This window comes from Phacochoerus africanus, chromosome 2 (genome assembly GCF_016906955.1).
Source record: "Phacochoerus africanus isolate WHEZ1 chromosome 2, ROS_Pafr_v1, whole genome shotgun sequence".
Taxonomy (NCBI): domain Eukaryota; kingdom Metazoa; phylum Chordata; class Mammalia; order Artiodactyla; family Suidae; genus Phacochoerus; species Phacochoerus africanus.
The window spans coordinates 133,637,321-133,661,685 of NC_062545.1; the positions used below are offsets into that span (position 1 = coordinate 133,637,321).

General features: G+C 44.7%; 1 protein-coding gene across 1 annotated transcript; it reads right to left on the reverse strand.

Annotated features, from left to right (window-relative positions):
• Positions 1-3,604: 3,604 nt before the first annotated feature.
• On the reverse strand, positions 3,605-20,998 carry THBS1 (thrombospondin 1). The gene is made up of 22 exons (XM_047766750.1): positions 20,836-20,998; positions 20,132-20,226; positions 19,316-19,875; positions 18,415-18,490; positions 17,926-18,125; positions 17,693-17,815; positions 16,414-16,507; positions 14,778-14,951; positions 14,299-14,475; positions 13,815-13,988; positions 13,453-13,580; positions 13,191-13,343; positions 12,262-12,480; positions 11,679-11,786; positions 10,781-10,940; positions 10,515-10,633; positions 8,804-9,038; positions 8,389-8,616; positions 7,673-7,944; positions 6,904-7,001; positions 6,663-6,802; positions 3,605-5,707 (listed from the first exon to the last, which is right to left on the reverse strand). The coding sequence occupies exons 2-22, from the start codon at positions 20,196-20,198 to the stop codon at positions 5,700-5,702; spliced, it is 3,513 nt and encodes a 1,170-aa protein (XP_047622706.1). The 5' UTR covers positions 20,199-20,226; positions 20,836-20,998; the 3' UTR covers positions 3,605-5,699.
• Between the last annotated feature and the right edge of the window lie 3,367 nt (positions 20,999-24,365).

Below are 24,365 nucleotides of genomic sequence, written 5' to 3' on the forward strand. Positions count from 1 at the left end.
ATATGGGTGCTATGTTAATACCAGTTCAAATGCAATGACTGTTTTGTGTTTGGGTTTATACATTACCACTTCATTGCGATTTAGACGGATTTGTCACCATGAGTTGTAGTTTTGCCCCTGAATTCCCTTCTTTCCTCCTCCCTAATGCCCGTTAAGTAGGTTTAACTTAATATGAAGAGAAAATAATTTTTTTTTCAACAAAGCAATGTTAGGTTGTCCTTTACTATCCTTTTAGTAATGATACTTTTCACAAGCAGAAGTTTGAGTGAATTATTCCACCTATTAATTTTAGTTTTTTATCTTCTTTCCTTTAAGAATGCAACAAATAAAGGTCAGCTACTTAAAAACAAAACAAACAAACAAAACTCCTGATTTTGTTTTAAGGTAGTGAGTTTGTTAGTTACAAGTCAATAACCCGGATTCCTGAGAAAATTTTATGTTAACACTCCATAGAATGAATTGGCACTAGAACTAGAAGTCCAGTTTATTTCTGATTCAAAAAAATAAGCTGACTATTGTGCCGCTTTTAATGAAATTTGGAGTCATGTATGGGTAGCATTTTTTTTTGCTAGCATGTTCTCGTCTACTGATATTGAATAATGTTAGTGAATTGCTTACATCAAATTTCCTTGCCTTTTTTTATTGTTGCCACACCCATGATATTTGGAAGTTCTCAGGGCAAGGGATTTTATCCAAGCCACAGCTTCGGCCTACGCTGCAGTTACAGCAGTGTTGGATTCTTTAACCCACTGTGCTGGGCTGGGGATCGAACATTTGCTGCAGCAGTGACCGTAATTGCTATGGTCAGATCCATTGCACCATGGCAGAAACTCCTTCCTTGACTTTTTAAAATGAAGACTTCTATAGCTACTGTTTTCAGAAAAATTAATAGTCAATTTCTTTTCCAACCCTCTCTCTTTCAGTTTATATTAAAATAGCAGTAGTTCTTGCTGATGTCAGTGTGCTGCAATGTAATTTATCCTGATCCTCAGAGTTTTGTAGTGGGGTGCCAGCAGAAGTTAACAGTCATGATTTTAGACTCTCAAAGGAATGACATGTGTGTTATAGAGTTTGAGTCAGAACAATCAGAGGAGAGAGGTGATATGGGTGGATTTGTAATGGTCATGGAGAAGAGCCTTTTTTTGCCCATAAGCCTTTCAGAGGAGTTGAACTTTCTAAACCCATGCGCTTCTGGTATTTGACATGTGTGTGCATGTGTGCAAGAGAAAGAGAAGAGATTGGGAGCAAGAGGGAGGGAGAGAGTTAAAAAGGGAGAGAAGGGGAGAGGGAGATAGGTGGTGGGGAAAGAGCTTATGGCTTTATGATGTGTTTCTGCAAATGGTGTTTGGAGCATAGTGAGTCTTTATGTTTACAAGAGTTTATGAAAAGGAGTTCCTATTGTGGCACAATGGAAATCAATCTGGCTAGTATCTGTGAGGATGTGGGTTCAATTCCTGGCCTCGCTCAGTGGATTGGGGATCTGATGTCGTGATGAGCTGCAGTGTAGGTTGAAGACATGGCTTGGATCCTGCATTGCTTTGGCTATGATGTAGGCTGGAAGCTGCAGCCCTGATTCCACCCCTAGCCTGGGAACTTCCATATGCCATGGGTGAGGCCCTAAAAAGGAAAAAAAAAAAAAAAAAAAAAAAAAGAGAAGGGAAGGAAAACAGAATGATTTTAAGTAACGAATTTTACTATTAAGAGAAGTGAAAGCAGGAGTTCCCGTCATGGCGCAGTGGTTAATGAATCTGACTAGGAACCCTGAGGTTGTGGGTTCAATCCCTGGCCTTGCTCAGTGGGTTAAGGATCTGGCATTGCCATGAGCTGTGGTGTGGGTCAAAGACGCAGCTCGGATCCTGAGTTGCTGTGGCGTAGGCGGAGGCGGAGGCGGAGGCTACAGCTCCATATGCTGTGGGAACGGCTCAAGAAAAGGCAAAAAGACAAAAAAAAAAAGAGAGAGAGTAGTGAAAACCATTCCATAGCATGTCAACTGAAGGTACCTCTAACTGGTGAGTTGAATTTATATAATATATTCCACATGAAGGCTCCAGATTAAAAAAAAAAAGTTACTCTGCTAGGGGAAGAAAATGTTATTTAAAAAAACCCAGTGTTTTTAAGGTTCTCTCTAGACCTGAGTGTTTGCCCCAGGCCAGAATAGAGAAGAAAAAGTATGAAAGAACAAGAGCTAAGTCATTTCAGGAATGAATTTAAGATCTTTAAATTTGAGGTTTTTCTCCTTATGGCTCTTTAAGAAAACTGCTGACACCACCTTTATTGTAAATTCCCATAGGACCTAAAGTTTATTGCCCTTCAATCCAACTCTCTGAAACACATGACAATAAACTCCTGTAGAAGGAAAAAGCTGTCACCCCGATGGCATAATTTTAATTTTTAACAAGCCCTTTATTTCAGTACAACCAGATTTGAGGGTCAGTCTTGGAGTGAATGTGGAGCATGCCTGGGAAAAAAGCTCTGGTCCCCACTTTTCTGTCCTGTCTTGCTATCTTCAGTTACTTTTGTTCTATTAAAAGTGAATTAGAATTCTCTCCCAAGACTTCACACATTGAGCTGCTCTGAGAGAGTGAACGATGTCGTGTTTCAAAGAATTATTTCTTTCAAGTCGGTTTTCCAAATTTTATAACCATTACCACCACCTTCTAGTTCCTGATTCTTCACCTGGATACCATGAAGTGATTTGGCAATTTGTATTTACATATGATTCTCCTACCCTAGATGGATGTTTCTAGAATGAGAGAGAAAAATCAACAAGGGAAAAATATTCTCTCACTCAGTCCTTTTTGTATTTAATGGACCTCTAAGTGAGACCTTTAACCTACTGAAAAAATTTCTTCTTCTACCTGTTCTTATTAATACCGAAAATGGTCCAGTATTCTGCAGTCATGGTTAGCCCACCTGGAACTCAAGGTCTGCTTATTCTAAGGTTTTGGCCTTCTTTTCATAAAATGATTTGGTATTATATATATATATATATATATATATATATATATATATATATGGATTTCTTTCAAATTGTACCTGTCTCTTTAGTCATCTGTTTTTGACCAAAGGAAGATTCATTCACCAAAAGGTGATACCTATAGCGTTGACCCAGCTTTTCAAGGAAATTCCTCCTCCATTAGTGTTTCTAAAGCTTCTCCACAACATGCAATCATGTTGTCCACCCAGTGCCTTGGTTCATGGGTCAGAAGAGGCAGTTGGGAGAGTTGCATGTGCTCCACTCCTGTTTTCCTTTTTCATTGTTTTAGAACCAGACTTTGAAAAGGAGTCAATAAATGACATTTAATGACATTGGTAAAGTATGAAATTGTATCCTTTTGGGGCCCAAATGGGGAGGGTCATTTTTCATTGCTGTGTTTTTAATATAGACAGGCTAATTTGTTGCTTTGTTCTTCTATTCCATAAATCCAGCAAATATATAGTCTAAGCAACTCAGCCTTCAATCATGTAGAAACTGTGACTGTCACCATTACTTACTGTGGTTTCTTTTTGTGTATGCTATATTGGATTAGGGATGGAATTTACCTATATCTCATAATGTGTAAAGCCAGAGAACAAATAAACATGGATACAGTAAGTATAAATATAAATTTCCATATGATTTATTGTTGTTCCTTGTACATAAGAAACAGTAATATACAACTTACACTGCTTTAGAATGTAAAATGGGATAAAAATGTGTACAAAAAAGCACATTCCTAGAAAAGTATTGGCAAATAGTAAAAATGGGGGGAGGGGTAACAAGCAAAAAACAAATCAACAAAACAAAAAGAAAAACAAACAATTCTTCAATTCAGTGTGCAAACATTTTATAAAAATAGAAATACTAACTCTACAGGCAGTATTTCCTGATAAATTATTTAAATAGCATATCTACACAATCTTGAGATATCTATTCCAATGGCAATGAGAAAATAATTTATAAAAATAAAGCAACAGTATACAAGATGAGAGAAAAAACAACTTTCAGAAAATGTATTTAACATTTCAATGCTATTTCCTTATTGGGAATACTTTTTCTGCAAAGAATTTTTATACTATATACAACATTGACTTTTTTTTTAGGTACTACAGTAGCTTTAAGTTTGTTAGACACTTAAACTCTTTCCACTTGATCCAAGAATTCTTTACTCAGTCACACAACAAATGAGGTAATATTTGTATACAAGTTTCACCTTTGTCATCTTTTTTCTTTTGGAAAAAGGAAAAAAATAATAAGTGTAGATGCTTTTCGTCTCCCTGGAAATAGGCACAAGGGATGGGGTAAAACAGTATTAAAGGCCTCCTGGCTTTCTTTGCAAACTAAAAACACTTGCAAATGGACAACCAAGTAATTCCACTTGAAAAAGAAAAAAAGGAAAGAAAAAAAAAGAATCCCAAATTATTTAATCTCAGCACAAAGTGCAGAACAGCTTGCTATGCTGATTTCCTTGTGCCTTTCCTGTGGAAGATTTGCCCATCAGTTTCAACTACCTGCTCTCAGACACTTTCCATATGAAACCTAGATTCCAGGTAGAACAGAGTTAATAAATAATCTGTATTTACAATCTTACAGTCATGAAGACTTGTAGCAAAAATGATCTGGATAGTCCTTACGCTTCTTCCTGTTCCATGAATAGTCTTTCAGACAGATCCTCCAGAATAAGTAAAAAATAAATATTTTACATTGTAAAGTGTTCTTAAAAAAACAAAACAAAACTACAGTCCAAAAGAGAACATTGGAAAACTCCATGATATTCAGGAAAAAAGAGAGAAAAGGAATGTCTTAGTTAAGTTGATCATTTTGTGCCTTTCTAACCATAAAAATATAAGCACGGCTACCCTGCCCTTGGGAGGCAACCTGGTGCTCACTGAGATGGTATGTTTTCTTATTTTCCTGCTACATCTGCACAAGCTACATCTGGAATTCAACCAACAATTTCAATATAACCAGGCAGTGGCAGCCAGCACTGCCTTAATGCTGGTTTAATTCTGACTCCCTATTCTGGTCACTACAGGTGATGTGTAAAGGGTGGAAAATAGGGAGGAAGTCCAGAAGCCAGTCTTTTCCTTCCTTCCCTGCTTTGATTTAAGTGCCTATTTACGTGGGTTAATCAGCTAACACCGGCCAGCATCATGAAATCCAGCAAGTCTTTCAATCCCCTGAAAATGATTTAGTACCGAAAATGTAACAGTTCCTCCATATTTTCTTCATACATCTGTCTCTTGGGTATGCGCCCTCCTCTCAGGGCTCTGGCCCCCGCTTCCCCTATTCCCAAGGGAGGAGGTCAGGGGTGGTTTTGTTGGTCAATTCTAGTGAGTCCACCCTTCATGCCTGAAAATGCTTTGGAGTCCACTGCTCAGAGCTGGCCTCACAAGAGCACTGTACTCTGACAAAAGCAGAGTGGGACAGGCACCTTCCAACTGAAGCACGTGGAAGCTTTTGCTTTTTCCAAAGCAAACCCAAGTCATTGTTTATATTCTTGGAAGAGTCTTCTCATTCAGAGGCTGAATGCTGAGTCTGATTTGGAAAACTGCATTTTCTTAAGGCAAATCACATGTTCTAGGAGTCCACACTGATGCAAGCAGAGAGCAAAGGCAGGCAGGGAGGAGTGATCTTGGGGGTTTTCTTAAGCCCATGGTTCCAGAAGGTGCAATACCAGCATTGGTTAGGATCAGTCTCTTGGTCAACAGTTTGATGATTAGGAATCTGTTAAACAAATAGACAAATACATAAATACATAAACAAACTCACTCATAAAGGCACTGTCCTTTTAATATCACTTAAGAAATTAACTACCTGGGCATAGCTCTACTTTTATAATGTCAAAAGCATATTTTAAGATTGTCAGCTTATAAAACTACGTGTTAACATGTTTGAACATTGTTGCCAGGAGATTAATTCAGCATGACCTTCCAGAACTTACACTGTGCTTTCTAAGGCTTTTGATGTTAAATGTGTATTATTTTAAATAATTTATTTTAAAAACTTTATTTAAACATTTAAAATTTTTTCATAGAAAAATTCAGACTCAAAGATCACGTAATTTAAATGGTAATTTCAACTGTGTTTTCTTTTTTACTCTGCTTGGTCTTGTCAGCACCAGGGCTTGGCCCTGTGAACATTTCACAAGCACTTGTGAGTTTCGGTCGACCCAGTGCTAGACTGAGTGAGAGCCTAAGGAACCAGTGAGTAAAAAAGAATGAAGGAAAAAAAGCAAAGGTTAGTAGTGAAAATTACCTTAACATGCCAGTATAAAGGCCGTATGCCTTTCCCTTCCTTTCTAACAGGGAAAGTTGTGAAGACAGCTTGTGCCATAATGGCAGAAATAGAACTGGAAGTGGTATGCAAGGCATGGAAATGTAAACACTGAAAAATGTTTAAGTATTATCGTGGGGGTCCTTGTCTGCAGTTCACTTTGCTCTGTGTGTGAAGAGCCCAGAGATGGCTAAGCATATGAATGTGGTTCACAAAGACTCAGTATTTCATAAGGCACATAGTTCATAGGCATTATTTCATTTTTATCACTGTGTCTTCAACAGTAAAACATAAAAAACCCTGTCTCTAAAACAGCCTTGAAATCAGACTCTCCCATGATTGGCATTCTTCACATTGGTCTGAATTAGGGGTGTCAAGTGAAAAGTCACTGTCATGTTGCTCCTACCTCTGCACTCATATTTCAGGTCGGAAAAGAACACCATTTCTTGAGAGAAGACGAACAACCCTAGCCTACCACCGGCATAGGTTTTGTCATAGATGGGTCCTGAGTCTGCCATGATTTTCTTCCCTTCATACATCACCACACTGCAGGAGAAAGGGAATCTCATTAGCTCCACCCTTGCTTTTTGGTTTCCCCCTCCTCGCCCATCAGTGTGCCTTAAGTGCAATTATCAGAGCAGTCTTACCGAATGAAACCTGTCTTTGGTCTGTGACTGAGACGCCATCTGTAGGCAGTGAAATCTTTCCAGCCTATGTGACGAGGATCATGCCACAGGGTACGCACCTGAAGGAAAAGGAAAGGGAAAGGTTGGAACAACTCCATTATGAGATCTCTCTCTCATTCCTTGAGAAACAGTGCTTGAAAGGTACAAAGTTGACCTAAATTAGAGGGCTACAGCATGGGATTTTTTTCCCAAGGCCTTTTTCATTTGATGTGTGCTCTTGAAGGTACATAAAAAGCAGAGAGAAGGGAAATTTTCTTAGTTTAAAGAGGCTAACACTGCCTTTGAACTTGAAGAGTAACTCTTGAGAACATCGAGCTCCCCTCTCAGATGCTAGGATTTTTTTTTTTCCTTTTCTCTTTAGGGCTACACCTGCAGCATATGAAGGTTCCCAGGCTAGGGGTTGAATCAGAGTTGCAGCTGCTGACCTACACCACAGCAGTAGCAATGCTGGATCAGAGTTGCATCTGTGACCTACACCACAGCTTGTGGAACACCAGATCCTTAACCCATTGAGTAAGGCCAGGGATCTAACCCAAGTCCTCATGGATACTAGCTGGGTTCTTAACTCACTGAGAACTCAGGATGCTTTTTACAAAGCAGAGCTTAATGCTATAGTTGGTGATGCTGGAAACAACTAAGACTGGTATCTAAGACTCTTTGTTGGAGGCTAGCCAAAAAACACCATCCCCAGTTCTGGTTCAGCACCCCTCCCATAGGGTGCTGTTCTTACCTGGCCGGGGGTGTTTCCTGTGTGCCACAGGGCGTTCCGAAGATGCTCACCAGGCCCTGTGGTGGAGTTTACAACCTTCACAGAAAGGCCTGAGTACCCCTGAGCCCTTGTGGGATTGGTGTCCCAGTAAGACTGAGTGACTTGCTTCCACATCACAACATAGAAACGGCTGCTGGACTGGTAGCCAAACACAAATCCAGCATAGTCATCATCCCTTTCGGTGTTGATGAAAAAGGTGCCACTGAAGTCCACAGCGTTAAACTCATCATAACCTGGAAGAGGAGGCCAGACCCAGATTAAAGCCTGTAGCCTTGTGGTTGCCGGGGGGATGGGGAGGATGGGGGAGGGGGGAGGGAATGGGATGGGGATGGGGAGGGGGGAGGGGGGAGGGAATGGGATGGACAGGGAGTTCAGGGTTGGTAAATGCAAATTATGACATTTAGAATGGATAAGCAATGAGGTCCCTACTGTACAGCACAGGGAACTATATCCAGTCTCTTGGGGTAGACCACGATGGAAGATAATACGAGAAAAAGATAATACTGGGTCACTGTGCTACAGTGGTGCAACACTGTAAATCTACTCTAAGAAAAAAAACCCTGCGGCCTTCAGGATGTGCTCTGTCACATTCCTAGGACATGCTTGACTGCCAGCTTTGATATTTGCTTCCTTCCCCTGTACCCGTTGGCCTTTCATTCAAAGAACTTACTACTTACCTACAGCAAGTCCAGGGTCACAGTTGACAGTCTGGACGAGTTCTTTACCCTGATGGCGTACAACCCAGTTAGGGTCATTCTGGGATGTCCCTTTGGGATCTAGAGGAATCATCTGGAATCGGCGGAAATCAGTCTCACTGATGTCAACATTTTCAGGACAGATGTCATCGATGTCTGGCACATTGTCATGGTCAAAATCATCTTTGCAAGCATCACCTCGACCATCCCCTAAGGCCAAAAAAGCAAGGGTTCAGTGAAATTCTGAAATGCCATTATTGGTGCCAGAAGTCACTGACTGGTCAAGGTTGACATTTAGTATCCTCATCCTCAAGTGCATTCAGCCTTGTTTTTATTTCCTCAATCCAGAGAGCTATGGTTTCAGTTACTCTCTTTAAAAGTGGCTCCACTGACTCACCATCAGAATCCTTCTGGTCAGGATTGGGCACAAGCCGGCAGTTGTCCCTGTCATCAGGGATGCCGTCATTGTCGTCGTCATGGTCGCAGGCATCACCCTTGCCATCCTTGTCGTGGTCAGCCTGGTTGGCGTTGGGCACATAGGGACAGTTGTCCAGGTTGTTCTGATGGCCATCTTCATCAATATCCTGATTGTTGTCACAGGTGTCTCCAATGCGGTCTGAGTCAGAGTCAAGCTGAAAGAGACAGAAAAGGAAGGTAAGTTGGAGTATGAGTTGTTGATGCTGAAGAGAAAACTTATGGATGATTCTTGAGTGACTGATATGGCCAGTGTGGTTTCACATGTATATGCTACTGCTGGAAGCTAGTCATATCAACAGATTTTAAGTGTTTTTCTTGACCCTTGTCTTCATATGACAATTTTAACAGAGGTATTTAAGAATTTTTTTAATAGAAAACTTTCTAAATAAAATTAAATAGTATTATCTAATCGCTAAGAATGGAATGCTATGTTAAGTGCTTATATCTTAATGATAAAATTCCTTGGCTACTTTTTATTTTCCATTGAAGTTGTCAATTATGAAATCGTTGACATGTAATTCTACTGGAGGTCATTCAATCATGGCAACATGGCATGGCTTTTTATACATACTAAGTAATCTGTATGGTGGGATTAATTATTTTCTTCTTTTTTAGGTATTTGGTTTTATACATCTAGACCATAAGGATGGTCAACTGTTGGCTCAGGATAAGTCAAAATGCTAAATTTTTCAAAACCATATTTCTCGGAGTACTTTTTTATATTATTCAGGGAACATGGGATGCTTAGTGGTTATTTATATGCAAATTGGAATTTTTCTTGCCAGTCTTTATGCCCTTTGCCATTAAGGTTTTTACATGATGTGTTGCTATTAATTCCATCTTATCTGAAGAATCAAAAACTCATCCAAGAGGGTAAATGATACTGAAGAATTTTAATTCATAGTAAGACCCAAACTCAAAATAGATGACTCTTAATGCTATTTGATTAGCAAAGCTATCTTAGACCATTCATGCTTTCTCATCATGGCCCCCAAGCTATTTATCCTGTTGCCTTTTGTTTTATAGGACCTTGCAAGAGCAAGAATTAGGAGGATTTCTAGATTTCTCCAGAAATTAGTTGGATTTCTCGTCTCTTGAATCTTTTAAAACTATTCCCATTTTCAAAAAACTAGTTTTTAAATTTTTAGAACAATATGTTTTAGAAAAAAAAATGCCTTAACTTTTACCCCTAGAAAATAATGATGAGCAATTATACACAGCTGTGACCTGCACCACACTGCAGCAATGTAGGTTTCTTCAACACACTGCCAGGCTGTGGATCAAACCCATGCCTCCACAGTGACCAGAGCTGCTGCAGTTGGATTCTTAACCCACTGCACCACAGTGGGAACTCCTATATAACTGATCTTAACAATGGTAGATCGCACAAAGCAAGTCATGTGGACCTTCTTGTGAAAGACAAAGTTGAAGCTGCAAGACTGTCATGAGAAAGAGCTATAGGCTACGGGGAGCTCTCATCAGGCAAACTGAAAATACTTGCAGTTGGCTAGGAGACCACTGTGAGCTGTGGTAATGAAAGTGTTTGAATACTTTTTAAGTCCTCTAGTTTTTAGGGGCCTAGAAAGGGATATTCTAACACTTATCTGGGATTCTGAAAGGAATCCATGTACCTGATCTGGATTGTGTTCCAAGGGGCAGTTGTCACACTGATCGCCAACCCCATCCATGTCGGTGTCTCTCTGGTCCACGTTGTAGACATACTGGCAGTTGTCTCGTTCGTTGAGGATACCTGAGGATGACAGGGGACAGGTAAGAGCTGAGATCTCCAGTCTTGGGTGTTTCAACCAAACTGCAAGTTCACAGTCAGGGCTGCTCAAGATGCAAAGCCAAGTGTGGTCACTGTCACCTATGGACCGCTGGAGTCAGGGCGCCTTACCATCCCCATCAATGTCAGCTGCGCAGGCGTCTCCTTCCCCATTGTTGTCTGTGTCAGCCTGGTCTGGGTTGTGGTTGTAGGGGCAGTTGTCACAGCGGTCTCCCACATCATCTCTGTCATAGTCGTACTGGGCTGGGTTGTAATGGAATGGACAGTTGTCCTGCAAAGAGAAGAAAGGGAGCATTTTATAACATGGTCCAACAAACCAGCACAAGCTGCAGACCACATACGGGATATATATAAAACTGGGAAAATCTGCAGTGCTTATTTCTACTTAGTGGATATACTAAGTGAGTCCCCTGAAAAAAAAGTCACTGCAAAAGTTAAAAGCCAGGACACAATGAATGAAACATGAATTTCTGTTGGTTTTAAGTCACTAAGATGTAAATATAATACACTTAACGTCTCTGTTCTCAGTACATGCAAAGAAAATCTTACTGTGACTTATATAGAAGACATTTGAAAAGAATCTGGGGAGCAAAGTGTCATTTGTTTACACATTGGAACTTCTTGTTCCAATTGGGGGAAAGGAAAGCTGTGATGAAAAACACAACCCCCATTTAAAATTATCTTGGTGGAGTTCCTACTGTGGCTCAACGGGTTAAAGATCTGGCATTGCCACAGCTGTGGTGTAGGTCCCAGCTTTGGCTCAGGTTCTCTCCCTGGCCCAGGAACTTCCATATGCTGCGGGGGCACCGGAAAAAGAAAAAAAACTTCTTTTGGCCATATCTAAGTTCCCACATTACTGAAATACAATGAATAATTTCTGATGATCCTATGTATCAGCTCAGTTTATTTTTCCCTAGAACTCTGTAATTTCATTGAATCTTAGGGTGTTGCAGGCTGTTTCAGCTGAATAGAAAAGCTGAAAGAGAAATGGAAAATGTTTTGTTTTTACCCTGTCATCTGGAATTTTATCATTGTCATCGTCATCATCGCAGGCATCGCCGATTCCATCCTTGTCATAGTCTTCCTGCCCTGAGTTGGGAAGGTTGGGGCAATTATCCTGTAAAGAGAAGGCACATTACAGCTGCAGCTTGCATGCCTTTTGCTCAGCTCATGCACAAGAGACTTCACGCAAATACCACAGACAGAAGAACTGAATGCTGCTGTGCGCTTTAAATGGGAAGACAAAAGATTTCTTAGAGGATACACACACATGCAGCACACACACACAATTGGTATAAATGCTCTAGACTATACACACTGGGAACACAAGTCATGCTCTGCTGGTATTTGATAGAGCAATGAACTTTTTTTTTTTTTTTGACAACATAATCAACTTTGGAACACAGCTGCCACAAGGGCCTGCCTCATTCATGTTCTTGGCAACAAGTGATTTAGTATAGATACAAATTAGCACTGCTCTGCCTCTGGATGATTTAATCTTTCAGTGTCCTTTTCAAATATTCAGCCTTTAAAACTCGCCAGCCTATTGCCTTGCCAAGGGCTTTCTGGAGGCAGGTGAGGGGAGCAGGTACCTTTTTGCAGTGGTAAGTTGCATTGGCCACGCACACCAGGTCCTCGTTGGGCCAGCCGTCCAGGTCCGTGTCCTCCCCACAGATGATGCCATTGCCCGCGTAACCAGGCTTACACTCGCAGCGGTACATCGGGTCGCTGTAGTGGCCCAGGTAGTTGCACTTGGCATTCTTGTTACAGTCGTGCGTCCCATCTGTGCAGGGGTTACGGGGCTTGCACACCTGAGGGCAAAACATCCTGATGTTAAGGCAGAGCCTTCGGGAGTCCCCAGACACCCAGAAACAAGAACCCAGATCCATATAGTCTCAAGCAGGCAGAGCTCCATGGGGAAAGTAGAGGTTACCCCTGCCTTCCATCCTCCCCCATGGATGTCTGGATAACAGGCTAATATGGCTTTAGGTGTGTTTTTCCAGAACCTGCTCAGCACCTAGACACTAACAAGTCCATCTGCTCACACCTTATTCCAAGACAGCATTGTCAAATGTGATGGACCTGTTTTTCTTGCTGGATGTACAATGGATTTTCTTTTTCTTTCTTTTTTCTTTTTTAGGGCCATAAATGCGACATATGGAACTTCCCATGCTAGGGGTCAAATTGGAGCTACAGTTGCCAGCCTCTGCCACAGCCACAGAAACGTGGGATCCAGGCCTCATCTGCGACCTATACCACAGCTCACAGCAACGCTAGATCCTCAGCCCACTGAGTGAGGCCAGGGATTGAACCCGCTGCCATATGGATACTAGTTGGGTTTGTTACTGCTAAGCCACATTGGGAACTCCTGAACAATAGATTTTCTAGTTTTGTTTCCAAAAGCTAGATCATACATTTACCCCCTTCCCTATTTTCTGTGCAGGTTATGAGGTGATGTTGCCCCCTTTCATGGCTGTTTCAGTCAAGGACACCCCTTCTTTTCTCTGGTCCACAAGTCTACCTGTTTGTTGGCGGTGGCGTATTCCACACTGCGGCCAAAGGGCTGGGAGCCAGTGAAACGTGGTGGGCAGGGCAGGCAGTTGTAGCCAGGATCTGTGTTCTTACACCTGTGCTCTCCATTGTGGTTGAAGCAGGCATCAGGGACTTCTTTGCACTGTGGAAGACACAACCATTTGTTCATGTTTAGAGAACGATGCCATAGGAAGTGACGAGGACAGGTGAGCTGCTCTCCTAGGTCTGCTAACTCCCAGCCATCAGCTTACCTCATCAACATCTTCGCACTGGATGCCATTTCCACTGTAGCCAGGGGGACAAGCACCGCACTTCCAGCTGCCATCAGGGTAGCTGGTACACTTGGCACCAGCAAAGCAAGGATTGGACAGGCATCCATCTGCAACAAGAGAGACAGGCAAATGGTTGGCCTCAGCTGCTGTCACTGCCATTCTGATGACTTAAACCAGGGTGTCAAATATTGGAGGGCCTATACAACTGAAAATATGTTGAGATTATGTTGAGTCCATCTGGTATTTTAGTGTAATCTAACCACTCAGGACCATTCAAAGCTGAACCCCTGTGAATGCTGACTGTGGCATTCAGTGGTTTTGTCCTGGGCTGTGTGGCTTACCAATGGGACAGTCCTGCTTGTTGCAGATCTGATTTTCTGTCTCATCACCAACGCAGTCCTTGCCTCCAAACTGGGGTGCAGGGTTGTTACAGAGCCGGCTACGTTTCTGTACCCCTCCTCCACAGGTGACGGAACAGATGTCCCATGGTGACCAGGGTCCCCAGCCTCCATTGACTGTAAGAAAATGAACCACAGGTGGAAGTTAAGGCCAATTTTCAAACACTTTACCTTCACAAAAGGTTCTCCTGTGTTTGTTCAAGAAATCTCTGCTACCCTGACACATAGGAAGAATGTTTGGGAAGAGAGTGAATCTGAAGTGGTTCTTCCTGTTTTTCATTAAAGGGAGCTGCTGAGCATGTAGGACTGTGCTTCTTTCTATTTTTCTCTAGGGAGGAAACTTTCCCCCTCCACAACCCACCAAGCCAGAAGCTGTGGATGCCAGACGGCCAGTTGGGCAGAGCTGCCAGGCAGTGTGCACACTTACTGGGGCAGGCGTCTCTCTGGCAGGCTTTGGTCTCCCGAGCTTCACCCTCACATGGCTTCCCATTCATCTGGGGACTGGGAGAGTTGCAGAGCCGGATCCTTGTGATCACACCATCTCCACATGTGACAGAACAAGACGACCACGGGGACCAGTGGCTCCAGCCGCCATCCTGTTTAACTAAAGTACAAAGCTGATGGTTAGATGGTGCTTCCCACCAGCCACTCTGCGCTGCTTTAAGTGCGTTATCTAAACAAAATCCTCAAATAGCCCCATGGAGAACTATTCTTATCCTAATTTGCAGATGATGAAAGAGCTTCAGAGAGGGTAAGCTGTGCTCACGGATGCACAGGTAAGGGGGAGAACTGGGCTTAGATCCAGAGCCTAGAACCTGTACCCTTAACCTCTATGCAGTGGAGTTGCTATTGGTGATACTGAGGACAGGTCAGTTCCCCACAAGCCTAAGCGGCCAGGCTGCTTACATCTCTTGTCACACTCCTGAATGTGGCAGGTCCGAGTCTGCACGGAGGAGCCCTCGCATCTGTTGTTGAGGCTGTCACAGGAGCGGCCACGCTGCTGGATGCCATTGCCACATGTCACAGAGCAAGAGGTCCACTCAGACCATGGGGACCAGCCATCGTCAGCAGAGTCGCTGGCTGCAGAGGAAACGGTTCCTTTAGTGTTCAGTCCTTAAACTATTCTTTTAGATTTCTCTGCTCAGAACTTTCTTCTCTCCCCAAGGGGTGAAGAGCAATATATTTCTTAGACCAGTGGCCAAGGGGTTTATCCCTGATCTTTCCATGCACAGCCTTGGGATCTATCACATGCTTTGCCTGGGTCGGTATAGCTGAGCTTTCTCCCAGCACGTGTTCCTCTTCATCCCTGCCTCCTTCCGACTCTCTGCATTTTCAATGAGTTTCCCTTTCCTGACTGAAGACACCTCGATAGGCATTTCCAGCCCAGCCTCGATAGGCATTTCCAGGCTTCCAAGAATACTTGAGTTTTAGGCAACTTAGAGGAGTCACTTTGAGGGGAGCCAGAGACCATGTGTTTGGCAGATGCGCCTGAAGGCAGCAGAGCTGCTGTTGGCTGTAGCTCTGGCTTGATCATGAGGTTAGTCAGCATGTTGCTTCTCTCACCCTAGCATGTGGGGCTTTTTCTGCACATATTTTCACAAGAGGAAAATGTGTTTGTTTACCATCTGCCCAGGCACTATGACTACAATCACATCTCACTGTATCAGACACGAGACAGGGGACTTGTCCTCTCCTGCCATCAGTTGGACGTTTTCCTAGCACTCCCTGATTCAAGTTCGGAGCTCTGCTAGTCCCCAGCTAGCTTTGTTCCCTGTACCCACACCTGAGGTGGATTCTGAACAGAAAGTGCTGAACAAATGATTACAGCAGTGCCCATGTCACTAACATCTCTGGAGGTGACTGCTTATTCTGAGCTGTGGTCAGTGTGCAAAGGTGTGTATGTGTTGGGGGGACTCGGGGGTGTGGGTGAAGATAAGTGCTTCATTCCTGTTTTATTTAGCTTAGTTATGATGAATCATTTTAATGATTTGTACCTACTCTATTGTCCCAGCAAAGTGATTAATTCATACTCACAACAAAACCCAGGGACTGGGTGCAATGAAACAGTACAGTGCCCTAGTTCAAGGAGGACCCTGAAACTCAAACTGCTGTTTTCTCTGAGGTCTCTTAGGCCTGTAGATAAAATGGGCAGAACTTTCAGGCCCAGGTAAGTCCCGTGCTCGCAGCAAAGCCCATCAATTTCTCGGTGAGCAGATTTTTCTTCACTCTAGGCCATAAGGTCAAATTCTAACTTAGAGCTTTGCTGCCACAAATTCACCTCTCCTTTCCTCAAAGCATTGAATCATACTCAGTAAGCTATACCAAGACTGTTGCCTGTCCCATAATCCAGGGGGAAGTAATTAAGTTGAATCATAATAGAGTTTTTGGCTCTATGTGGCAGACAGGCCAGATGCTACAGCAAAAAACTGAAGGGAAACAGCTGATGGAGGTGGGGGTGGGGTACTGGCATTATGTTCTGCTGTCCACTGTTTAGGTAAAGCTGAACCAGTAGTCGAAGCAGGGTTAAGTTTTAGGAACTTACGCCAACACCGAGGGCAGCATTCTCCATCAGGAACTGTGGCATTAGAGCAGGGCATGATGGGGCAGGACACTTTTTTGCAGATGGTAACTGAGTTCTGCCGGGCAAGAGTGACAGAGAAATAGGTTACTAGGCATACTGCAAGCAAAAGCTGACAAACTGTCACATTTCAATTACAAAAGTAAACGTGGTCAGGGTTCTAAGTGCTCTAGTGGAATGATTTTAATAAAAGATCTGCCTCTGTCATGTTGGCAGCCATCAACAATGTAGAGACAGTTCTAGTGCTAGTTGCTTGTCACTCCATCCCTCGGAGAGTTCTTTCTTAATTGCCACTTAGTCATTTCTTCATGCACAGGAGCATAGAGAATTTATCCAATGGGAACCACCACACATCATGGGTCAGATCTATCACTCTGTGTCTGAATTCAAACTCATAAAACTCATCCAGGAAGGACCTTAAAATTTAAACATTTTATTTTTTGGGGGGAAAGATCAATGAGCATTTTGTTTTCTCAGGAATAGCTCTAGCTTTAGATTATACTGGACAAGAATGGGAATTTAGTAAATTTTGGTTCCCCAATCCATGATTTGTTTTAATTTTGACTTTACTCAATGAGCTAGGTAATTCCCTTAAACCTCCCTGTTCCTGCCATTAGGCACAGCTAGATGGATACACACACTGTAGGCAGTGCCATCTGAGCTAGGTATGTTATAGCTCAGATGTTGGGCTAAGTGATTTCAATAGCAATCAGTACTGTATTAAGAGCATCTACTTGTCATAGCTGAATACAAATCAGGGTTGAGGAAAAAAGTTTCCACTAGGCTTTTTTTTTTTGGCTATGCCCACAGCATGTGGAATTTCCCAGGCTGGAGATCAAACCCATGCCCACAGCAGCGACCAGAGTCACTTCAGTGACAACGTCAGATCCTTAGCCTGCTGCACCACAGGAGAGGTCCTCCACTAGGTTTTACTTACCTGACATCCAACGCTTAGCCCTTGAACTAAAGCAGGCAAGTTATTTAGACAGTTTAGTGGATAGATATGGCCTTTCAGATACCTAGCCTGGGGTATAATTAGCCCGGGGTTGAAACACGTTGAGTATTTAAGGATTTTATAAAGGTCATAACTAGACCTTAAAAAAAAAAAAAAAAAAAAAGGCACCACTTTGGGATCAGGCCACGGAACATAAAAAGAGCCTGTGTGGCCATCTGGATCTTTCCCCACAGCCTGTGGCTTCAGATGCGTCATGGATTAGAGTTTCTGTCTGTAGAGACCACTTACCTGACAACGACACTCAGTGCAGCTGTCCACTGTCCACTCCTCATTATTCCTGTACTGGACTCCGTTGTGGTAGCAGAGGGGGGGCCTCCTCAGCTCACTGGCCAACTCTTTGTTCTCTTCAGTCTGAAAAGAGGAAAAAGGTTGTTACTGTCCAATTTCACTTCTGTCGTTGGCATCATTAGTGATACACATTCAGGGGCTCATGCTAACAGGCGGGGGTGAGGGCCACTGACCACTTTGCGGATGCTGTCCTGCAGCGTGGTCACAATGGTGCGCAGGCCCCTGAGCTCCAGGACCATGCTGGACAGCTCATCACAGGAGATGCCGCAGATGGCTTGCAGATCCTTCGTCTTGTGGCCAATGTAGTTGGTGCGGATGGCGGGGCTGGACCCATTCACCACATTGTTGTCCAGGGTGAGAAGGACATTGGTAGCTGCCAAGAAACAACGGAATGCAATGAGGAAAGTTGTAGATCTCCAAACAGATGCTCTCACTGGCCCATCCCTGGGGTTTTTAATCATAAAAGACATTTCATCTGGGGAAAGGGCTGGAGGTGAAGGGGATATGGATGTGTGGAATGCTGTTTGAGTCATGTTTGTGTACCTCTTAACTATTTTACTCAGTGTAATTTATGCACAACCACCACTGCTTAAGTTTCTCAGCTTGTTTTAGGTGGAATTGCCCCAGTTTCTACATGTGCCCTAAAAAAATAGGATACTTACAGCTGGAGCAACCTTTGTTCCTGAGGATGTCTTCTGGTGTGGTTCCAAAGACAAACCTCACGTTTTGCAGCACCCCCTGTGGGCAGAGGACACACGTTGCTTGCAGAATGTTGGGTGGGGGGGCAGGGGGTCAGTAGGGTGGGGGCAGACTGTTTATGCTAGGCAAAACACACAATGCTCTAAAAGTTTAAATGAACTCCCTTTTAAGATCACCACGTCAAAATAACACACCAGCATGAACTGCTAGACAACTTCAAAAATCGTAATTGTATCTTCTGCCAAGTCTTCAGTGTTTTACAAAGAATTCAGTTATCAGCTTACTTGGGTACAGAGGAAATGGAACCTGATACCAAGACGGGAGGATATAATGACACTCTCCTGTGTCAAAGAGTTAAATGTGGGAGTTTCAAAGCCACAGTTACAAAGATCTAGACATTTAAGCAAGGAAGAAGCAGCGGCAAAGAGCTGTGATTTTAACCTTTTGAGACCAGTTACATCCCCATGAGGAATTAAAGAGCAAAGTGGTATTTATTCTGCTTATAAAGAGTATCCACTTCAAGTTATATTATAATTGGTGGAATGCATCTGAAATAAGTTCTTTTTTGAGAAGAGCATAAGGAGCATTTAAGGTTTGAACAGGCTGTTAGAGGAAAACCGTTTCTTGTTTCCATCAGTGGTTTTCAAAGTCTGGTCCCCAGAACACCAACACCAGCCTCACCCTGGAACTTGTTAGAAATGCAAATTATTAGGTCCCATCCCTACCTACAGTGGGAACCACTGCTTTAGTGCACACAGGCAGTATTTCCTGTTACTGGAACCCTGGTCTCTCCTGTCACTGCCCTCTCAGCAAGTCAGCTACCTAGCAGTCAGCCCTGTGGACCAGGAATGGAAGAAGCCTCACCTGAAAGTTGTCATTGACACCTCCTTTTGCGATGCGGAGATTGGCGATGCTGGCCAGGTCCCTGGTGAAGATGCTTTGGATGGGAACGTCCAGCTCGGCATTCTCCATCTTCTCGCAGTCGATGTACAGCTGGGCCCTGTCCTCCTGCACAAATAGGGTGATGCTCTTCCACTGGCCAGTGGCCAGGAGGGCTTCCTCCACTGACACCACCTGCTGCTTCCCCTGCACGGTCAGGCTCAGGTCCAGGGTGCCCGCCTTGCCGTTGGAGACCACGCTGAAGACCTGGCCAGAATGGTCTTTCCGCTCCACGGCCAGCAGCGTGCCCCGGGTCTTCTTCATTTGCCTCAGGGAGGCCAGGAGGAGGAAACCTTTCTCTGCTCGCACAGCATCCACTAGGTCTTGGAACTTGTCATCAGGGACAGGGGGGATCAGGTTGGCATCCTCAATGCGGAAAGCTGGGCTGGAAGGGTCAGGACCCTTCACTAGTCGGCGCCCAGAGCCCTTTCGGGCAGCCCCGGTGAGTTCAAAGATGTCAAAGACGCTGTTGTCTCCCCCAGACTCTGTTAGACAAGAGGAGGAAGCACTGTGAGCAGAGCCCTCTAGGTGGGGGTGGTGGAGCTAGGGGTTCAGCTCTGGCGGGTGGGGCAGAAAGACAGGGGTGAAAACTCCCTGCAGCCACTGAAAGGGCTTAATCAACACCAGGTCAGAGGGAACCTGCATCCTGAGGTTCAGCCAGGGCTCGGGAAGAGGCACACCTGGGGTAACCAGACCTCCCTTCTCTTCCCTCCCCCCTCAAAAGGTATCATACAGACTTACCTGGAATGCGGTTGGAGCCACACACATGCAACAGGAACAGGACACTGAGTCCCCAGGCCAGCCCCATGGTGGAGCGTTTGTGCCCAACAGAGAGCCTGCAGCAGGAAGCACAGAGAACCCAGGTCAGAGGCCGTCCATCAATGAGGGTGAGCAAAACTGGCTGGGCATGGGGCCAGGGCCTCAGGGACACGCCCCCCCCCCCCCGTGGCCCCCACATTTGGTGGAATGAGGGGCAACAGTATTGACTCTGGAGAGAGCATAAGGAAGAAAATGAGGGAGTTGAGGGGAGGAGACTATGGCTTTCAAGTGGTGGTAGGGGCAAGACAAATAACGGGCGGCCGGGGGCGCGGGGGGGGGGGGCTTTTCCTTGGGAAGGTGAGGTAAATAGCAGGACCAGGAGATGTAGTTTGGGGAGCTGGGACAGCATGAAGGTGCAGAGATTTTTCTAGAGGACTTTTAGAAAGGTTTAGGAAGGACTTGAGGAAAAGAACAAAATCTTGGGGTGTCCCTGGCGATTTGGGTTTTGATCTTGGAGAAGATCGCTCTGAAGCTCTTCGTGAGAAGAGTCCTCCAGCGGCTGAGAGGTTCAGGATGGGGAAGGCAAAAAGTGTGAGATCCGGGGTCTGCCAGGAGCTAAAGTCTGGAGCTTCAGGTGTATGGCCAGGGCAGAACTGGACCTCGGCGGCCGCCCAGGGACTCCTTACCTGTGTGGAAACGGGTGCAGCAGCTGGGACTGGAAGCAAGGACACAGCGACCGGAGGAACGCTGGAGAGGCGCGGGGAGAGCGGTGCGCCCGGGAGGCCGCGGTATCAGAGGCTGCGCAGGGAGATTCGCCGGGGTGTGCGCTTGCCGGCCGGCCCGGGTGCAGTGGCTGGTGAGGCGGCGGAGCCGCGGGTTTTTAAAGGGGCGCTCACATTCCTGGGGTTTCCTCTGGCCAATAGGATGCGGCCGGGCAGGAAGCGGGAGGGGGGCCAGTCTGGGTTCCTCTCTCCGCCCCCCGCTGCCTGGCGCACAACTTTCCAGTTAGAAGGTGAAGGGGGGCGGTGGGTGTCGGGGCCGAGAAGCACTGAAACTTCTCAGAAAAATAGGTGCCCGCCCACGCGGCCTTGGCGCTCACGGACTCAGCACTTTGGCTGTGGCGCCGCGCGGGCCGATGTGCTCAGTGTACTCATACCGGGCGGACGAGGCTCTGGCCACCCACCCGAGATCCCAAGCCGGGGGTTGGGGAACCTGTTCCCTTGAATGCCTGTGCGATGGCTAAGGGTGGACACTTGGATATCGAGCCCATTTTTTGGAAAAAATAAGCCCGACATGGTAAATAGGACCAAGAGGGGACCAGTCTTTGAAAGAGTTGGGTATTTGTTGACCCTTGTCCATCCATCTTGGGTACTTGCGGACCACGCGGTCAGCTTCGCGCCGCGTTCCTGCCCTCCTCCCACTCTGTCTCCTGCCTTCCCCTCGAGGGACGTGAGTGCGGTATCGCACCGGCCAGCAGGCCACGGATGGGGCTCGCTTTCCCACCGCGCGTCGGGGCAGCGTTTCTGCAGCTGCTTGCCGCCCGAGTTCCCGCGAAGAAAAGTCTCTTCTCACAAATGCTGCGGCGCTTCCACAGCGGGCCGCTTGGGGGCGGTATGCGAATTCTGATCCAGGGGACGCGAGCAAATGGCTTCATTTCAGTCGGGAATGTTAAGGAAACTTGCTCTTTACCACTACTCTCAAGCCAAAATTGAAATTGTGTCTTGAAAAACAGTTTTTGTGCCCACTCGTGCTTCTTAACGTGACTCCTGCTTGGAGGGTTTGCAGCACCATCTGGCTCCAGGGTCTTGAACTATTTACAGAACAGACCCATAGAGTCATAAATTACCCTCTGCCTATCATTTTATTTCCCCCTTTTTTCTTCAACCCCAAAGTTCTTTTCATTTTTTCGGCTCCCGAAACCGAGGTGTGGGTTACATTTCTGTGGGTGCACCGATTGCCATGAGCGCTGCCGCTGCATGCTTCTGTCATTGGAAATCTAGTGTCCAAGCCACCGGTCCCAAGCCAGCATGACTCCAGCTGCTTGGAATTCCATTCATCTCTTGGGCTGGGACGTCAGCAGCCACACTTCCCCTGCTGTGATCCAGCACTGAGGCTGGCCCCCAGACCCAGGGAACAGGTAGTAACTTCACCAAATAAGGATCTCAGCCACAAGCCAGGGAAAGCCCTGGGGTTCACTTCCCTCCTTAGCACTCACACCTGGCTGGACTCCTAACGGGCTGGAAACACCCAAGAGTTTACACTCCTCAAACAGCAGTTTCACTTTTCTTGTGTGGGAGTGTTGTGTGACAAGGGCCATGTGGGGGACAGAGTGTTTTTTAGTTACTCAATATACAGCAAGCACCTCTAGAAGATGACAAGTATGTTCCCAAAACTCTTGTTTGTTTGTTGCTGAAGTAATAACTTAACCTGACAGTCAAATGGATTTCACATGCTGGGAGGGAGAAAGACGGCTTCGTCGGATGATTAGTCAAATCAGATTCCTGCAGGGGAAGTCATAGGTAATGATTCAGCCAAACAGATCTGAAGATTCCCGAGTCAGCAGCCATACCCCTCCTTCTCCCTCCCTTTTCCTTCCCTAAAATCCTGTTAGAGTCTTGAAAGGTGACTTTTTTTTTTTTTTTTTTCCCTACTTGCTGCTCATAGTATCAGGTACTTAGGAATAGTTTTCAGAGGATGGGCAGCCGCTGGCCCCCTGTTCCTCTGGCCCACTTGCCAATTTTATACAGAAAAGTGGAGGGCTTGAGGGCCACACGGGGCCCACAAGAGCAGGATACTGCTCTCCTTTTATAAAAAGCTCATCTCCTGAGTCTTAGTTTCATGGATAGAGCAACTGGAATGCCCTTCAGGCTAGCCACTTCTGGGACCCAGGGACTGTAGGAATCCCTTGGAGTTTTCTTGGAACTTGGCTTCTTTTCACAAAACAAGGAGAAGAAATGTAACCTTTTACAAGTCTTACAAATAGGAAGGTGACCCGATGAGTGGCAGGGAAGAGCTTTCTTGTCAGAGAATGCTGACAGATGTATAGGAGTTACTTATCTCGAACACAAAGGCCCGGCCCAAGTCATGGTACTCCTGTTTTTCTTTTTTCTTTTTTTAAATTTTATTTTTATTAGGGTGTAGTTGATTTACAGTATGTCAATTTCTGCTCTTCAGTGTAGTGTCCCAGTCATATCATATACATATATTCTTTTTCTCATGCTATTTTCCATCATATTTTATTCAAAGAGATTGGATATAGTTCTCTGTGCTACATAGTAGAACCTCATTGTCTATCCATTCTAAATGTAGTAGTTTGCATCTACTAACCCCAAACTCCCTGTCCGTCCCACTCTCTCCCCCTCTCCCTTGGCAACCACAAGTCTGTTCTCTGTCTGTGAGTCTGTTTCCATTCTATAGATAGGTTCATTTGTGCCATATTTTAGATTCCAGATTTAAGTGATATCATATGGTATTTGTCTTTCTCTTTCTGACTTACTTCACTTTGTATGAGAATCTCTAATTGTATCCATGTTGCTGCAAATGGCATTATTTGTTTTTATGGCTGAGTAGTAGTTCACTGTCTGTATGTATCATATCTTTGTAATCCAGTCATCTGTTGAAGGACATTTAGGTTGTTTCCATGTCTTGGCTATTGTGAATAGTGCTCCAGTTTTTCTGGTGGAAAGGAGGGATTGCAGTGTGGTGGGGTGAGGTGGGGTGGGGGTGTCTGGGAAACTAATAGGAACTCTCCTGCAACCCCACTAGTCAACATCTGCTGAAAATATTCCCTAGAACCTAAATACTCTAGGAAGTTTTTGGAGAAGGGGGATGGGAAAAGGGAAAGAAAACCTCTGTCTTTTAATGTGGGCATACCCCTCTTGTGTGTATACCCTTGACCTGTAATTGCTGGGATTTCAGGCCAATAATCTGACACAGACCCAAGGGATGGGCCTTCCGGGGAGAGGGTCCGGTCCTCTCTTTGCCAAGTTTCCATCCTTGAGGATTATGTATTTAAAATAAAATTGTAATGCATATATCATTTTATAGGATTTCCTTTTTTTTTTCCCTCCAATTTCCCCCTAATTGGATGTGGGATTGACCTAAAAACATTACTAGTAAATAGGAGGAAAGGACTGTCAGTAATAGGTAGTTTAAAACCTGCAGGTGATTGGGGTGAATGAGATAGTTGAGAGAGAATTTTTGTGTATCTAGAATA

Excerpts from the sequence above, each read along its gene's own strand:
- THBS1 (XM_047766750.1), bottom strand. The coding sequence starts at position 20,198 with ATGGGGCTGGCCTGGGGACTCAGTGTCCTGTTCCTGTTGCATGTGTGT. Across the intron at positions 8,617-8,803 it reads TGACCAGAAGGATTCTGATG|GGGATGGTCGAGGTGATGCT; the intron begins GTGAGTCAGTGG and ends TTTTGGCCTTAG. Across the intron at positions 7,002-7,672 it reads CAGGAAACACCCCCGGCCAG|GTGCGTACCCTGTGGCATGA; the intron begins GTAAGAACAGCA and ends CTTTTCCTTCAG.